The 16,571-nt window shown below is 55.8% G+C and overlaps 7 protein-coding genes across 7 annotated transcripts; 4 read left to right on the top strand and 3 right to left on the bottom strand.

Annotated features, from left to right (window-relative positions):
- Positions 1–755: 755 nt before the first annotated feature.
- On the top strand, positions 756–1,303 carry C8Q71DRAFT_157474 (uncharacterized protein). Its single transcript, XM_047916662.1, has 3 exons — positions 756–899; positions 954–1,066; positions 1,125–1,303. The coding sequence occupies exons 1-3, from the start codon at positions 845–847 to the stop codon at positions 1,260–1,262; spliced, it is 306 nt and encodes a 101-aa protein (XP_047776698.1). The 5' UTR covers positions 756–844; the 3' UTR covers positions 1,263–1,303.
- A 555-nt stretch (positions 1,304–1,858) lies between these two features.
- On the top strand, positions 1,859–3,519 carry C8Q71DRAFT_859713 (uncharacterized protein; the record flags this gene model as incomplete). The annotated part of the gene is made up of 3 exons (XM_047927684.1): positions 1,859–2,089; positions 2,153–3,443; positions 3,500–3,519. 3 exons carry the CDS (start codon positions 1,859–1,861, stop codon positions 3,517–3,519), a joined length of 1,542 nt encoding a protein of 513 aa, XP_047776697.1.
- Positions 3,520–3,604: 85 nt separating this feature from the next.
- Positions 3,605–5,362, bottom strand: C8Q71DRAFT_838275 (AB-hydrolase YheT; the record flags this gene model as incomplete). The annotated part of the gene is made up of 8 exons (XM_047926480.1): positions 3,605–4,238; positions 4,290–4,318; positions 4,371–4,576; positions 4,627–4,728; positions 4,785–4,870; positions 4,921–4,953; positions 5,000–5,068; positions 5,121–5,362. The coding sequence occupies 8 exons, from the start codon at positions 5,360–5,362 to the stop codon at positions 3,605–3,607; spliced, it is 1,401 nt and encodes a 466-aa protein (XP_047776696.1).
- Positions 5,363–5,489: 127 nt separating this feature from the next.
- C8Q71DRAFT_770679 (uncharacterized protein) lies at positions 5,490–7,962 on the top strand (the record flags this gene model as incomplete). The annotated part of the gene is made up of 5 exons (XM_047924327.1): positions 5,490–5,801; positions 6,029–6,106; positions 6,175–6,234; positions 6,399–6,533; positions 6,592–7,962. Coding segments are annotated over exons 1-5 (1,695 nt in total), but the record flags the coding sequence as incomplete, so codon positions are not given.
- Positions 7,963–8,776: 814 nt separating this feature from the next.
- Positions 8,777–10,968, bottom strand: C8Q71DRAFT_797884 (cytochrome P450; the record flags this gene model as incomplete). The annotated part of the gene is made up of 10 exons (XM_047925775.1): positions 8,777–9,137; positions 9,194–9,283; positions 9,366–9,586; positions 9,653–9,812; positions 9,868–9,942; positions 10,003–10,026; positions 10,077–10,347; positions 10,398–10,475; positions 10,538–10,874; positions 10,930–10,968. 10 exons carry the CDS (start codon positions 10,966–10,968, stop codon positions 8,777–8,779), a joined length of 1,656 nt encoding a protein of 551 aa, XP_047776694.1.
- Positions 10,969–11,458: 490 nt separating this feature from the next.
- C8Q71DRAFT_157312 (alpha/beta-hydrolase) lies at positions 11,459–13,301 on the top strand. Its single transcript, XM_047916661.1, has 8 exons — positions 11,459–11,967; positions 12,021–12,159; positions 12,212–12,374; positions 12,444–12,590; positions 12,648–12,905; positions 12,958–13,045; positions 13,113–13,140; positions 13,206–13,301. The coding sequence occupies exons 1-8, from the start codon at positions 11,518–11,520 to the stop codon at positions 13,268–13,270; spliced, it is 1,338 nt and encodes a 445-aa protein (XP_047776693.1). The 5' UTR covers positions 11,459–11,517; the 3' UTR covers positions 13,271–13,301.
- A 535-nt stretch (positions 13,302–13,836) lies between these two features.
- On the bottom strand, positions 13,837–15,718 carry C8Q71DRAFT_859708 (MFS general substrate transporter; the record flags this gene model as incomplete). The annotated part of the gene is made up of 11 exons (XM_047927683.1): positions 13,837–13,917; positions 13,983–14,103; positions 14,162–14,219; positions 14,290–14,482; positions 14,540–14,601; positions 14,655–14,689; positions 14,739–14,982; positions 15,042–15,208; positions 15,274–15,336; positions 15,387–15,494; positions 15,555–15,718. The coding sequence occupies 11 exons, from the start codon at positions 15,716–15,718 to the stop codon at positions 13,837–13,839; spliced, it is 1,296 nt and encodes a 431-aa protein (XP_047776692.1).
- Between the last annotated feature and the right edge of the window lie 853 nt (positions 15,719–16,571).

Here is a 16,571-nt window from a genome sequence, read left to right as displayed (position 1 = left end):
ACCCAGCGACCTTATCCGTCCCGCCACGAGTCGATTCTAATCAATGCGCTTCAATCGACGACGTACCTGACGTGTCGCCCAGCCTGAATGATCGGTCAGAAACGACGAGATTCCTTCACTTATACGAGTACGCCTCTCTCGCAAAGTCTCTGCGTCCCAAGGCTTCCAGCTTCAATCATTCCGCCTTGGAAGACCGTCCTCCCCCTCACTCAAAGAGGTCTTCTTTAGGGTCTGTCTAGGGGAGACAAACGGTCACAAACCATTCCGAGTGAAAGCTTCGAGTCGTTGCGGCTCGGTCGTGATCGCTGTTCGCTCCGTCATTCGCGCCGTCTCTGAGCAATAACAAGAGATCCAATGAGTCAAAGTCGAGCAGCGATGCGAAGACAACGTAAAACAGTGTGCAATCATGGACAGCCGCATGGTCGATATCGGATATGGTCGGCGACGACCTGCGACAACGTCGGGCGCCCACCGGACAACGTTCGGCGTCTAAGGTCTTGTGCCCAAAATGGTAGTCCCTTTCAACGCCTAGCTTCGACGTCGTCAGACGCGGCGACTTCCTTGTCCCTCTTGTGGTATGGTGAGTCGCGACGAACTTCTGAATGGTGGTGGGAGAAGGTATATAAGCAGCGAATATTATGTGACGGAACCACGCCTGCTCGTTGACCGAACGCGCCCTCCCGCCTTCCGTGCTGGCCCTCCTCACGCCGGCAGTCTACCAGTAGACAGCGCAAACCGTGAAACTACTCCGAGCAGCCTCGCCTTCATTCATCGCTCTCCATCAAAGCGCCTTGGGCGAAACACAGAGACACCATACTATCTCAGCGGCCTCTAGAAATCAGCCATGTTCCCAAGCATCTTCCGTACCTTCACGCTCCTTTGTATCTTCACGTCTCTTGGTAAGTGTCACAAGCTGTACACGACATATCTGCGACTGACCTTATGACCGACAGTTACTGCATCCCCTGCGCCTGCACCCGTCGCAGAGCCCATTGATGCAACCATCGCGAACATAATCGCCACCAACGAGAACCTCGGGTGCTCAGGTCCCTCAGGCTGTATCGCAGTAAGTCCCGCATCAGAAAAGTGCTCGGAAAAGAGTATACTCATGTGTTTCGCGGTAGGCACAGAACAGTAGCGCGGCCGCTGCGACTTTCGCAGCTTCGGGCGCATCACACTCGATGAGCGCTCCAGGAGTTGCCAGTGCCCTCGTAGCAGCAGCAGCCGTCGCAGGCGGCCTCTCAGCTGCGGGACTTCTGTGAAAGTTCCGTCAGCATACAATTATTTTTATGAAACTCACTGAAGCTGGACGGACTTTTACATTGCCTGACTACGATCCGCACTTTATGTTGTATGTACCCTGCCCATGAACTCCGATACTAGTATCATAGTATACCAACACACAATATTGACAATCACGCACCTACCACTTTCTCTTCTTAAAACATCGTTCAATACAACGAGATGCCCATGTATGCGCTGCGTAGAATATGTGTCGGATTTCGACTCAAGCATCTCTATTGAGGTAAGCACGGCATCTTCCGGCGCGCACCGCCGGCGGTCGCGCTGGCGCAGATTTGAGACGATCCTCCTCCTCAGCCTGACCTCAGACCTGCGCTTGCCCTACTTCGAAATTCTCCGTCAAGAGACCAGAGCGGTATTTTTATCCTTTGAATACTGAAGAGAACAGTGTCGACACGCCAAGGAGGTAAGTAAGGACCACAGATTTCAAGATCGAGCCCTAATTCAAACCCCACAGCCTGGGACGTACGGACCGAGCCCGTTTGCGCTGTTGCGGCTTGTTGCGGTCTTTCCGCGGAAGCGTAATTCAACTCTGATACACGCTCTCAAACTCCTCATGCATCATGTTCTGACCATCCCGGAGCTCGTCCGCGTGATAGTTGACGAGGCTGGCTATGGCTTGTTGTGTCCGAATGCACCGACGCTCGTCGCGCTCGCGCTAACATGCCGCGGTTTTCTCGAACCAGCCTTGGACGTCCTATGGTCGAAGCAGTATCGCTTGGACAATCTTGTCAAGTGCTTACCGGAAGCTATATGGATTATTCCCAGTGGTTCCCCCAAGACTCTTGTGAGTACAGGTTTAGGCCCATGTTGCTCGCTTGGAAGCTAATCACCACTGCAACCATCGCAGACGCTCAGTGAACCTACCAGACCAACCACGCAGCAGGACTGGGACCGCTTCGACTTCTACGCTAAGCGGATCAGAGCACTCGAGTTTGACTCACTTTTCCTACATAAAACGGGAACTCGCACTCTCTCCAAGAGCCTGTTTCGCTGGCTGTTCTCGTCAAGGCCGTCCTATCATCCCCTTCCGACTCTCACCTCTCTCATCTGGCATGGTGCAGAGAGCTCCGAAATTCGTGACTATGCACATTTGCTCTTCGGAAGACAGCTCTCTAGGTTATCCATCGACACATGTTCGTCCATGGACTCCAATTCCCAAACATCTGAAGTTCCAGCGTTGCTCCATCTCCCCGAGCGTTCGCCGGACATCCAAGAATTGCGACTTACCACGAGACGGGGCTTTAGTGTGCAACCTATCACCGGCAAGTTTTTTGCATCTCTGAAGCGGCTGAAGTTCCTCACAATGGAGTCCACCATGACTGAGATACCCGACATCCTCATTGGGCTTTCCACCTTACAAAACCTTACGACAGTCTCGCTTGAGCTTTCCGGCCGGCATCGAGTCGGGACAAGTCAGAAGGATGAAGATCGTACCGGCTCAGGCGTTGTCTTCCGTACTCTCACAAAGCTAACCCTGCGGACTGCTACCATGTCCGATGCCAATGACATCCTCAAGACTTGTCGCTGTCCCCAGCTCCAACTCATAAACGTGCACGGAGGCACAGCGCAAAGCGCGGATCTGGAGGCCTTGAACACCATGATCCGGCTCATCAACAAGCACTGTGTACCTACAGTGTTAGAGGCAATCGAGATATCAGCCGGTGAAGCTGACGAGGGTACACAAGTGGTACAGCACATCACCGCGGCGTCCTTAAGGCCTCTTTACGACTTCCACCGCTTGCGCAGCCTCCACGTCATTTCTGGAGCAGATATGTATATCATCCTCGACGACGATTCAATTGAGGAGATGGCTAGGTCATGGCCTCGCATCGAGTCTCTGGCGTTATGGAGCGACGCCGCAACCCCGTGGACGACTCAAACAGCGATGACCCTGGAGGGCCTGGTACATCTCGCTCGATATTGCCCTTCGCTGGAGACGCTCCAAATCGATGTCAACACGACTGGTACCACTGTCTCGCCTCTAGCGAAGCCCGGCGGTGGCCATTACAATCGAGTTCTCCGGGAATTGCTTGCCCCTCGGTCGCACGCGTCGGGTGAGCCTGCGTACATAGCGGCTTTCCTATATGCGATATTTCCCAACCTGGAGTGCATCAACCAAGGCGAAGACACTGATCAGGGTGAGTCTTGGAGACGAGTTGAGGCGGTCATTGAGGTTCTGAGGATCGCTTCCCAGTGGGAGAAGTTAGACTGTGAGTCATAGTCCAACTCGTGGGACCACCGCTGACGGGTGGGGCGCTCTATGCAGTATCGCACACACAATAATCGCTCTACGCAATCATCACAAACCAGCCAGAAGGCCTTCTTCCCCCTCCGTCCCAATCACGCGTCCGCCGCCTTCGACCTGCTTGCACCCGACATTGTCTCGTCCCACCTCCATCAAGAACCCGTCCACCTCCTCCAGCGGTTTGCCCGGCCGCTCGCGCACGACCATATCACTCCCAACAGCCTTCAGCCACTCCAACACCGGCCGGGTGAACCACCGCCCGATCGTCCCATCCGCGCCCCTCTCGAACCACCCGAGGTGCCCGCCCTTCTTCGTCACCGCGAACGCGACGCAGCCGTTTCGACCCGCGTGCACGGGGAGCACCTGCACGATCGGGTCGTCCTCCGCGGCGATGGCGAGGAATGGCACACGCACGCGCGGGAGCGCGGCGTGCGACGACGCCCAGGCGTAGTACGCGCGTGCGCTCGGGAATGGGAACGGCGGCGACGACCCGCCGGCGATGCGGTTGAACGTCTCGTCGAATGTCTCGAGCGTGGGCGAGCGTAGTGCGAGGGTCGGGGCGACCGCCTGCGCGACCGGGTGCGAGGGCGGCGTGCTCAGGCCGGCGGCATGCTGCTTGACGATAGCTTGGAGGTTCGAGCCGAGCGCTTTGGAGTAGACGTGGCGGTGGAACCAGTTGCCTTCGAGCCTGGGTAGCTGTAGTTAGTATGCGGATTGGCTCGCGGGCGGGATTCCTTACGCTTCACTGTTCGTCACTAAGTCCCAAGGCTACATCATTCCTATGTGAGCCGTGTGTTTGCTGTAGTCGGGAGTGACCTACGCAAGCTATAACGCATGCAGCGGCAAGTCTGCAGTCTTCGCCCTCCTCGGCAACGTAACGAGTCAGCACGTTCGCACCAAGCGAAAATCCCAGACCGAGCAGGAGCGCATGCGGGTAGCGTCTGCGTATGTAGTACATTGCCGCGCGGATGTCTCCAGTATGTCCAGCGGAATATAGCTGCGGGCTTGTGACAGGGACACCCGCACCTGTCGTTTGCATTAGCTATGGCAAAACGACAGGATCGTTATGGGCTTACACCCCCGGAAGTTTACCACAATTGCGCGATATCCCAGCCCTCCATCCTCTATGGGCATGCATGCGGGAGATACCACCGCACGAACGTATGATTCATGGGAGCCTTACAGCACCAGTCTTCAACAAGCCGAAGTAAAGGTGTACAGGGCAGATACGCACCTCCCGTAAGTCCGTGAAGTACGACGATGATAGGCGTATCATCTGGGAGTTTCTGCACGCTCTCAGGCGGCGTAAAATCAAGACCACTGGTCCCTCATGAATCGCATGAGTATGAAAACCGTAGGCGTGCACTCACAGAGTCCCGCCATCTAGGGTACGTAGGAGTGTCCTGCGTGGCTCTGTGACCCGAACGTAGCACATATAACGACACTCACCTTTCATACTCTACTGTATCTACCTTAGAGAAGTCTCCGACTACGGAGTACGCAGTCTGCAGATGTCCGCTGCCAAGATCCTATGAGCATTCGTGTGCAGGTACGATTGCTAATGACATACCTGAAGAGCCACCAGATTGGTTTGAAGTGTCTGGAAATACTTGGGCACCTATGCTCTATCAACGAGCCCAACGTCTCGACCTTTGTCTCGGTATTTCCGCTCGACTGCAGCACTTCTATATCTTCCGTGGCTTTCGCACAGTACAACACTGGACGATAGTAGTCGGCATCTCGCCCTAGACTCAGCGCGACCCCCACCCCGAGTCCGACTACCACCAGAGCGAGGAGAATCGACGACAGCATCTGCAGAAGAGTCTCAACATAAGGTTTCAAACATGGTTCGACGTCGAGGCGAATGGATAAGCCTGGCGGAGGTATCACCAGCGCAAGCCGCCTTCATTGGTCAGGTCAAGGTCGTCGAGCGCGCCGTCTGGCGCTCTCACCTCTACCACGACCATCATATCCACGTTCCGGCTGGAATGTCAAGCTTTGCTGTCATCGCTACACTGGTTGAGGACTGGACTTCGGTCGTGACGTGAAGATGAAGTCGAATAACGTTAGGTCGACCTTGAATACAATATCTCTGCCCGCGGAAGTCCCGTACCGCACATCTGCATCAACCTGGACTGGAACTCGGATGAAGCCAGGATGAAGCTGCCGCCACCGCAGACGACAGGACCTAGAGCTGAAGATGGCGCAGCTTGGAGATGTGTATGGACGGATGGTCCGTCCGAGTCAGTACGTGAGTATCTCCGAGTTCTTAGTCCTCATTCACGTCAGTCTTTCCCCCTTCACGTTGTCGGCGAGGCGCAGGCGCCGTGCTCGTCTATAATTCGTGTACAATATACAGTCTTGTCTCTGGAATGAGCATGATGAAGTCTGTCTGCGTCCGACATACTGCAATTCCCATTCAGCGATGATTCAGCGATCCTATACGCGCTTCATGACAACCTGACGGTCTTATTACAGCACCATGATGGCGGGGATCTCCGCTCGCACTGGAAGTCGAACAATCCACGCCTTCGAAGGTCCAACATCCAACTCGCGGTACGTGTAGTATGCGACTTCCCGCTTTTCGCTCTCCGAGTCTCATTAAGTTCCTTGCCATTGACTAGGGCCTATGCTTTCGCCCGTTCGAAAGAGCCACGGAGGCGACAAAACCAGTACCTTTGAGGTCAGTGGCGTTGTGCTAAACGGTCGATCGCTGCCGCACTGATATTGTGCTCATCGTATCTAGGCTTTCTAGGATGCATCGTGCCTTGACCGTCGCGGAGATCGTCCATCAAGTAGTCGAGGAACTCTTTCTCCCCTGGATCTGCTATCATAAAGGCCAGACGCTGCTGCCACATGCCGTGTGTTCAGCGAACCCGCCTTGGACATCATTTGGTCTGATCAAAATGGTTTGGGCCACCTCGTCGAGTGTTTGCCGTCGGATTTGTGGACTATATCGGATGATACTACCCCGGGGACTTTGGTGAGCGGCATACCCGTCTCGCCATCGCTGCTCGTTGACTCAAATGACGTGTGACCAGACATTGAGAAGACCTCCGAGGACCATTACGCAACAGGACTGGGTGCGTTTCGACACATACGCTAGACGCGTTCGGAAACTGTCCTTTGGTCCACCTAAATCCTCCTTGCGGTCCCGCACCATGTCGGCGGATGTATTCCACTGGCTGTCCTCGTCAAGGCCCTCCCATCAACTACTCCCAAATCTGCGCCGCCTCTATTGGTCGGACGACATGCGACCCGGGTGCTATGATTATTTTCACATGTTCCTTGGCCCACGACTCTGCACGCTGCGCCTTTCAGAGCCTCCACCTCAATTCACCACCTCTCATCGTGCGATCCTTTCCGCTCTGGATCGCCTTCCTCAAATTGCACCAGGCATCGAAGTGCTGAGCGTCTGGGAAAACCAGTGTGAGGGCCTAGACCCCCGACCTATTCCCGGGCATGTTTGTACGTTATGGAGGAGACTATGGTCTTTGCGTCTGGGATTGTCCCTGACGATGACTTACGACGCGTTTGCTGGGCTGTCCGCCTTACCCATGCTCGCGGAGGCGGCCCTGTCGCTAGCTGGGCCATTCGACGCAAATTGTTCAACGCGGAACTACACCTTTCCTGCTATGCAAACGCTGGACTTAACTTCCGAGACAATGGCCGACATCCGAGCAGTCCTATCGTCGTGTCATTTCCCCGGGCTCCGGAGAATGTCCCTGACTTCGCAGTCCGGTCCCAAGGCAGACCTCCTCAATCGTGTCCTCGAAGCTATCCACGAACGTATACCGCATGCGTCGCTTGTTTATCTCAAGCTTCATGCTGGCAATACCATGGACGTTGGGGAGATAGTCAACGCGGCGTCCTTACGGTCCCTATATGACTTTCACCATCTGGTTTACTTCGATTTCGTCATGGGGATCCGCATTGCCCTCACTGACGACGACATCAAGGAAATGGCCATGTCGTGGCCTCGTATCAAGCATCTGGCGTTGTGCAGCAACGCCAGCAAGGATGCTGTCCAGCAAACATGGACGATTGACCCGCGGCCATGGACGACTAAGCCGACGCTAGAAGGTCTCGTGGACCTCGCCAGGTATTGCCCCTCGCTAGAGTTACTCGCACTCGATGCCGACACGTCTGGCGCCGAGGCCTACCTTGAGGTCCACCCTGGTGGCGGTCATTGCTGCCCAACGCTGCGTGTCATCCGGCTCGTTTCGCCTCCACTGAGCACCATCAAGCAAATCGCAGCGTTCTTATGCGCGGTCTTCCCGAGCGTGTGGTTTCTTAACGACACAGATTGCACTGAGGTAGGCGATACTTGGCAGCGAGTGCTGCGCGCAGTCGATGTGTTACGGGGTACGGTATACGAGGACGAAGACGAGGAAGACGAGGAAGACGAGGAAGACGAGGAATAGGCCTCCCGCCAAAATAGGCTTGATGTTTGCGCGCGGTACCGGAAACAATGGGTACCCGAGGTCTCCAATGCTGGGGCACAGCGTCGAATTTCGCATCCTTATTGCGATGTCTACATAGGTCTACATACTCTTGTCTACTCCACTCGAAATGCCCCAATGGTGGCGGCGCTACCCTTGCCTGCGCAAGTTTTTGAGTGCAACACCGTTATATGCACCTATGAACACGATAAACTCTGCTCAGGATCCGTGCGACCTCGAGGCCTCAATATTGAAGGCGCGAACCCTTTCCCCATGGCCCCAATGGTATGGCTAAATGATCGGAGACAACAGAACAGTACGATAAAACACAGCATGCCTTGTATGGAAGGGCATGCATGCTCTACACTCGCTCCGTCGAGCTCCTTGACCTGACTCCAGGGTCTACTCTACGATTGCAGACATAGGATTCATGGTCAAGTATGCATGCCATGTTAGCCTGGAATTCGGGTTTCTTTGACCGGTACCGCTCACAGAGGCTCGACCACGTTCAAGGACGGCAAGGAAGTTCCAGCGCGGGGATGGTCCTTTGTGCGCAACGCCATCGCTGGCAATATCTTCTTGATTTTAGGTACGTTTGGCCTTGTCCCATGTCATCGGGACTCGGAAGTGGGGCAAGCGTACGACCACCGAAGTGAGGAGAAATCAATTCAGTGCTAATCCCCACGTCCCAGTCGGTACTGCAGTACGATACAAGACGGTAATCTAATCTCCTTATTCCCTATATATCAAGGTCCACCCAAACAGTGTCTTACGAAGGTCAGTACTACAGGCGGCGTTTCAAGACCACGGGCAACGCCTCCTGTGCCATCGCGAACCGATCCTCTAGACTGTCCGACCAATGCTCGCTACTGTATCCCTCGGGGAAGTGTATGTCAAAGACTTGGAGAAGGGACACGAGCACGATTCGCATCTGCATGAGTGCCAGCGATCTGGCGATGCAGTTCGCTGGCCCCGCGGAGAACGCCATGAACGCACTCGGTGTGAGGACACCGCTCGTCGCACCGTCTTCGCTTTTCAGCCAGCGCTCCGGTCGGAATGCGTCTGGGTCGGGATAGAAGTACTGTGGGTCACGATGGTATGCGTAGGGCGGGACATAGACCGCAATCCCCTCCGCGATAAACATGCTGTGCGCACAGTTAGTTCATTGGAGCAGCTACTGGACGCAGATGATGAAACGTACTCTGGGCTAATGTAGTGGCCTCCACTGCCGGGGGCGGGTGCACGCTGTAGCGATGTCGGTATTGGAGGAAATAGACGCAAGGCTTCATTGCTATCATGTCGGTATGAATGAATCAGACTAGCACTCGTAGGCCGGAGGGACTCACATGACTGCATTGAGGTACTCAAGCTACGCAAGCTCGGCAAAATCGGCCGGTAATCCGTTATTTGCAGGAAAAATAGCGTCCACTTCGGATTGCAACCGCTCATAGCACGATGGGTGCGCGATAATCGCACACAGCACACCGCTCAGAGCGAATGCGGTTGTCTCTGAGCCTGCTATGATCGCTGCGACGGCGGCAGTAACAAGAACTGGCAAGGGAGCTGGTCCATTGTCAATGTTTTCCTCATCGTTCTGCCACGGGTCAGCGCGCATATGAGATCGCGATACCACCTGTACAGCATAGGCGGACGTGCTCACGAGATGGTACAACAGATCATCATGTAGAGGGCCGTTCTTCAACCTCCTCAAGACCTGTTGACGAGCAAACTCCCCGATGCCCTGGGTTTGCGATCGCAAGAAAGGAAGTTTCATGAGAGTCTTGAACGACCAGGGGATATGACCGGTAAGACTTGACAGACTACTCGCATGAGAGACCCACCCTCAGGCTTCTGAATAGATATGAGTCGACGTACCGTAGGCTATCCATTATGGTGCGGACCATGCCATCTTTATCACCGTTGCACAGAAAGTCGAAGGGTCCTCCGAAACTATTGTACCAATAATGATCAGTACACAGACTGCGACACCTCACATTCTTTGTAGCTCACACCAGGTCTCCCATGAGGTCAAACCTGTTCAATATCTAGTATCGTGCTCGCGCGAAGTCCGAAAGGGTACTTACGTGAAGAAGTTCAGCCATATTGACATGTCCACGGGAGTATCTGTACTGCCTTGAATGGGAGAACATTGCGTTTCGAGTGCTTCGACGAGTTGTCCCACACGTCGGATGATGGTGGGCTCATACTTCCTGACAGATGCACTCGTGAAGCCGTGACTCCACAATTGTCTTGCCTCCGCATGGATATGTTTGTCACGAGTCCCCACGAGGTCGCCTCTGGCAATTCCGGCAGCAATCTGCCCATACTTTCCGGAGATGCGTCGACCATCCCACACTACAGCCGTCGTCAACTTGCATACAGGGCTGTGAGACATGGGAACGTACTTGGGCCCTTCGGCATACCGTCTACGCCGAGGATCGAAGGGAGCATCTCCACATCCACGATGGATAGGACGTTCGGCCCTGTCAGAAAATTCATGTCATCCATACCGGTGGTATGTCAGAGCGGGACAAATGTCGCTTACCCAGGCGAACAACGCGACCGTACTTCGCATGCATTCTCCTAAAGTAGCAATGTTGCTTGCCTCGGGCAGCAACGTACACCAAGTGGAAGCTTGAAAGCTTTCCAATCAATGGTCCCGGATACTTGTAGAGTGGATGCAGCGGCGAGACCCGGTAGATAGCAATAGACAACAGCAGAGCAATGTAGAAAGACGTATAGCCCGCTAGGACGATGAGTGGTGTGGAAGATGAGAGTCTGAGGGGCGTCAGGAGGACCGGTATGGCCGGAAACAAGCCAAGTAGAACGCTGAGTGAGAGGGCGTCCGTCGGCTCGTACTTCTTGAACCAGAGGTGCGCAACCTGCGATAGATGTTCAGTGGCCACGGCAACAGTGAGCCGATTGTAGCCGACCTACCAAAGCAAAGCCCACGACGGGAAGCAGAGGACCAGGCATGCTCGTCAGCCTGAGGACGGCAAAGTATTCGAGACCCATGCCCAACGCGACACAGAGGATGGTAGCTCGGGTACTATTGTTTTATGCCGGCGGTCATAAATCCATTGGTGACATATACATATGTATTTCAACAAGGTCAACCAGTGTGATATTGGCGTCGAAATATTGACAGCAACAAGGACACCACCACAGGATCTGGGGTCTGTGAAATGAATGCGAAGGAAGCACTTGACACTCAGCTGATATCGTTCCCTTCCTGCGGTGGTTTTCGGAGTTACGTTGACCGCAGGGTCAGCATCAGAACTCTGCGCGTCACGCCTTCTTCTGCCAAATTCTGGTACCTCAATGCCCCGATAATATCGAGGCCTTCCAGCTGAAAGTGGCCCGCATGGCGAAGTTCTGGGAGAAGCTATGACTCTGAGGGCCGTACAAACGCAAACCTTATATCGAGAGCGCGCACGTACCATAGACTCGGTAAGATGCGAAGGAACGCGTTTAATGCCATGGTAATCTTGCCTGTCCACTAAGTGCCATTCGTCGTCGAACACCATGTCCGTCAGTCCGCCCCTCTGCTACCCAAGATACGGCGGCCAACCTACCAGCGACGGGATCCCTGTGCCTCCGCTTCTGCCCCTCATGCCACCTCAGGCATACTCCACTGCACTCGACCACAACCTCCCCGGACCAGCGAACGTGGCGAATTACAGGAGGACGTCTCACTTGATCCCCGCAGCGAGCCCGCGGTCGCTCCCTTATACCTCTCCCCTGCGAGAGGATGCGACAAGAAGCGAGCGCGTCGACGCAAAGGCCCTGGCGCACGCCCTCATCGACGCGAAGGTGCAATTCGAGACTGGGCCGGCACAGAGACAGTACAAGGGAGGGTCGCAGGCGGCGCTGTGGAACTGCGTCGACCGGTATGTCCGCCAAGATCCTCCGATCGACCTGCGCAACCGCGGGATGACGCTGTTCCTCACCCACGCGACGGGCTTTCCTCGTCAGGTTAGTCTCACCACTGACGCCTGAGAGCAACATTGATCTCGTACACATCTCAGATCTGGGAGCCCACCTTGGTCCGCCTGTTCTCCCACGCACAACAGGATGCGTCGCTGCTTATTGACGAGGTGTGGTCGTTTGAGTCGGTGCAGCATGGTGATTCGGGCGTTCTGAACGACAGAGAGCTGCGGGACGTCTGTACGTATTCGCTCTCTGTGCAGTTATGACACGACACTGAGGATAGGTCGAGTCGACTGGCAGGATCAGTGTCGCGACATATGCAATTTCCTCCTTCACTACCTACCGGTCCACTGTTCTTCTGCACCTCTCCCTCCCCGCTTGGCATACATCGGGACACGACCTGAGCGGCGCCAGGTCATCGGGATTGGACACTCGTATGGAGGAACTACGATGTAGGTGACTCGATCGTCTCATAGTAACCCACTGTGATGCTAACAAGGAGACACTCATCGCCTTCTCAGCACTCGGGTGGCAATAGAACAACCAGGGCTCTTCCAACGACTTATTCTCGTCGAACCCATGATCACTCCCCCGACGTTCACTCGGGGAAAGGGACTCGATCTCCTCCTCCGGGGTGCGCTGAGCAAGCGGAGTCGGTGGCCATCGAGGTGCGTCGCTCGTGGAGTAGTGCGGGAGAATCGCCTTACAGACATCCGGCCATGCAGGGCGCACGCGAAGAGCGACATCCTGCAGTCGCGATCCTCGAATACCTGGCACCTCGATGTCGTGGATGTGTTTGTCGAGCACGGGCTCATCGAGCAGTGCGGCGACGCCCCGGGTGCTGTCCGCCTGAAGACCCGGCCGTTCGACGAGGCGGTCGTCTACTGCGAGTGGAACGTGTGCTACGAGACGTGGACGGGTCTGAAAGACATCCCTTCCGGGCTCGGCCTCCACTGGATCATGAGCGCCAAGTCGAATGTGACGTGAGCTATCGCCTAGCCTATGCCTAGACACTCTCGTTGACGTGCGCGTTAGGACCGGCGGGACGGCAATGACACAGGAAACGGTCTGGAGGAGGGCCGAGAACGCCAGCAACGTCCGCGTCGGGGGCGCTGGCCACCTTGTGAGTGTCACTCCTGAACCTCTGACTCTGAGCCCGGTGTGCGTGGCGCTCAGACTATGGCACGTAGATCGTCCAAGAGGCGCCTGATGAGCTGGGTAAGTCGCCGTCGTGCGCATCATCAATACGACTGGCCGTATGTTGACTCATTTTGGGTGCTTAGCTTCCGAGCTTGTCAAAGCCCTATCTGGACAACCCTTACCGCCACTACCCAGGTCCCAACTATAAACCGAGAAGGTGAGGAAATGAAAGTTGGGATGTCGAGTTCAAACATTCGACAGCTGTAGTCTTAGCATTCTTGTCGCCAGACCACTTCATGCGCGCGTCTTACGTTCGTGTTGTACAGTAGCGATCGAAATGAGTACCGGATGCCAGATCCAGAGCCATTGATATCGTTCCGCGCATCGCTCACCTGCCGAATTCTGCCCACTCTTCGCCGCCATTTTCTCCCAGCCTCCAGGCAACCCACGTAGCTGATGAGTGCGTTGGTGGGTTGATCACGATTTCTCACCCTCCACCTCTCGCAATGAATGGCATGAGTCCATTGATGGCACGCACAAGGCCAGTTAACCACAACGCTCTCTAAGCAGCCGCAGCCGCGTACACCAAGTCTGTAGCAGAGGAGCCGACGGATATACCTGAACATAGCAGCCGCGGGGCATAACACGGGCCCCTATGTCTCCACTGGCACCAGAACATCGTCGAGATGATATCTATCGACAGTCCAGCTCGCACAACATACACCGTGCCATGCGTTTGTAGCTCTGCTGCTAAGCACCGGGCTGCAGGCCGCACTACACCCAGGGCGTGCCGCGCCGCCTCGCATTCAGGGTCCTCCCGACGCCGATCACGAACGCGCCAACGAGAATCGTGGTCTGCAATGTCGCCGTGTCAGCTCCCGGGCTTCGAGCGCGACCGCCGTCTGCAGTTGGTGACTTACGGCGCTAAAGATGATCGGGCGGTACCAGTGGTACGGCCCAGCGGTCAGGAGGGCACCGTCGATGGGCGTGCCGGTGAGGTTGCAGACGGACCCGAGGAAGAACGCGATGCCAAGCCGGGCGCTGTGGAGGATGAGCATCGGAAGTCAGGTCGCGACAGAGGACTCCGTGGGCAGCGTACCCGATCTGACTCGGGTGGGGCGACAAGGAGGCTAGCGCCGGCGACACCAAGGAGAGCACTGGGGACGCCGGCCGCAGAGGAAGCGGCGGTAAGCAGTGAGAGGCGACGCAAGCGCACCTGAGGCGTACCTGCACCCGAGAAGAAGCCATAGAGCACGGCGAACACGGCGACGCTGGCGACGCTGGAGATCCCAAAGAGCGCCAGGATGAGGATGCCCGCGCCGAAGGACACCGCGGTGAGCATGTTGAGGGGGCCGAGGTGGTCCGCGAGCATGTTGGGCATCGTGCGCCCGAACACGGAGCCTGCGTTCAGGATGGCGAGCTGTGTGGACAGTGAGTGGGTTGGCGAGTGCGTGGTTCACCAGTGAACCATACGCACGGTGTAGAACCCAAACGTCGCGTTCAATCCATGCGAGACCGCGAATAGTTGCAAGTAGAAATCTGACAAAGAATCAGCGTATGTCATCAAGTGCACCTCTTCAATGCGGACATACACGGGAAGAAGAGACCCCAAAATACCATGAAAAATCTGCAAAACTCTAGCCGAACGTAACACTGGAAAGGAGAAGACGGCGCACCCAGCGACAGAGACCATGTACGCTACATCCGTCAGTACGGCCCTCATCGAGAAGGGGCGAGGCGGTGGTGTATTTCCCTTGGCGGTGCCTGTGGAGAGACCGAGCAGCATGAGGCAGTTGGCGACGACCAGCAGGCCCAATGTGAGGTAAGCGGTCGCGCGGACGCTTGGTCCAAACCCGATTTGTCTATCGAACAACAATTGGTTCAAAAGGATCGGGTAGATGATCCCGCCGAAAGAAGAACCTGGAAGCAGGCATTGTCGGTACAGCGCGCAGTTCAGAGTTGCGGCGCGACATGCTCACCGGTGATGACTACTCCCATGGCAAGTGCACGGCGCTCTTTCCAGTAGTGAGCTTGAATTGCGACGGCAGGGACGTATAACAGTCCTGAGCCAAGGCCCATGCCAATGCCCAAGGACAAATACACTTGGTAGTAGCTGGTGACATGGGCGAGGGAGACCATGAAGAGCCTACATACAATTTGAGGATTAATTGAGCGATGTCACAGGGCCACACATGGTGACTCGATACTCACGAGAACACATAGAGGACGGAGCCAAAGACCATGGTGTGTCTGAAGTAGCCCTTGTCGAGCAGCCTGCCCGCGGGCAAGGCCAAGTTGCATTGAAGAAGAAGAGTTGCGTAGACCCGATCCAGCTGATGTTGGATGGAGTCGATGTCTTGGCCGTCGTAAGCAGGTCCTGGTAGACACCGAATGCATTTGTGTAGCCAAACATTGTGAAGAGCAGAAGCCAGCTGGAAAGATGTGGGCAGCAGGCGATGAGATTAGCCGTAGGTCTGTGGCGGGGGACATACCTTCCGGCGAGGACTAACCAGGCTTCCCTGCCTGGACGCGTCGGCGTTGCAGCCGCGTCGATTTGCATGGCCGCTGGCTTGCTCCCGGTGACTCGGAGCCCGTCCTCAATGCGTGGCATTGCGGCGTTGTCCGCTTTCGCAGCGATGATAGCGTCGGTGGACATTTCTGTTCAGGCGAGAGTGGAAGTGTCCGTGGAGGATGCGATGTATCCTGGTAGTATGCGCTACTACGCACAACGGCTTCGCAGAAACAGGCCGGCATATCGCCGCAGCAGCTACGCAACAAGGGTTCGCATCTGCGGCGTTGACGTGACAGGAACAGCGCGTGTCACAGAGTTTGAAGCCAATCGCAAGAATTCGTAGGGTGCGAGCTGGAATGGAAGTCCCTCGACCGTCGACGGAGATGGCATGCCCGCAGTGCACGGACAACAACCACCCTGCCTTTTTGGGCCCCGTCTTCTCGGATCGCGATCCGGCCCACACCATCGGGCCGGCGACACCTGTAAGGTACTCATGTGATGTGACTTACTCGCAGGGTGGCGCATCGCAAATGGATCCCTCCTCCTCTCGGAAAAGAAGGTGCAATCTCGTCGAGCCAACGCTCAACGCCTTGTCACACCAAACCGGCTCATCACTGGCAGGCTCACTAATCGAACACGAGGCTGCCCTCCATCTGCCATGTAGAGCTCGTGTCATTCCATAACTGTCATTATAATCGCAATATCGCTTCCTCGATGATTCGTGCACAAGCGCACACCAGGCAGCGTCTTTACCCTATGATGAATGGGTAGCGGACGTGGTGGAATAACCCATTCCATCTAGCCAGCCAATGCCGGCCGATGTCACCTGTGGACGGTGGTTCGCCTCCACGGCCATTGGCGGTGCATTCCGTCTCACACCGCTGGACGGTAGCGGGACGCCGGTTGGCGGCGGTGGCCGCCTATAATGATGTAGGCCGTGTATGATGGTGGTGGCTATCTACCATTACGGCATTGGGGCCAGCAGATGGTAGGCCCA

This window comes from Rhodofomes roseus (genome assembly GCF_022264815.1).
Source record: "Rhodofomes roseus strain CIRM-BRFM 1785 chromosome Unknown C8Q71scaffold_16, whole genome shotgun sequence".
Taxonomy (NCBI): domain Eukaryota; kingdom Fungi; phylum Basidiomycota; class Agaricomycetes; order Polyporales; family Fomitopsidaceae; genus Rhodofomes; species Rhodofomes roseus.
The sequence above is the reverse complement of the archived record's forward strand: the minus strand, read 5'-3'. Positions and strand labels throughout refer to the sequence as shown.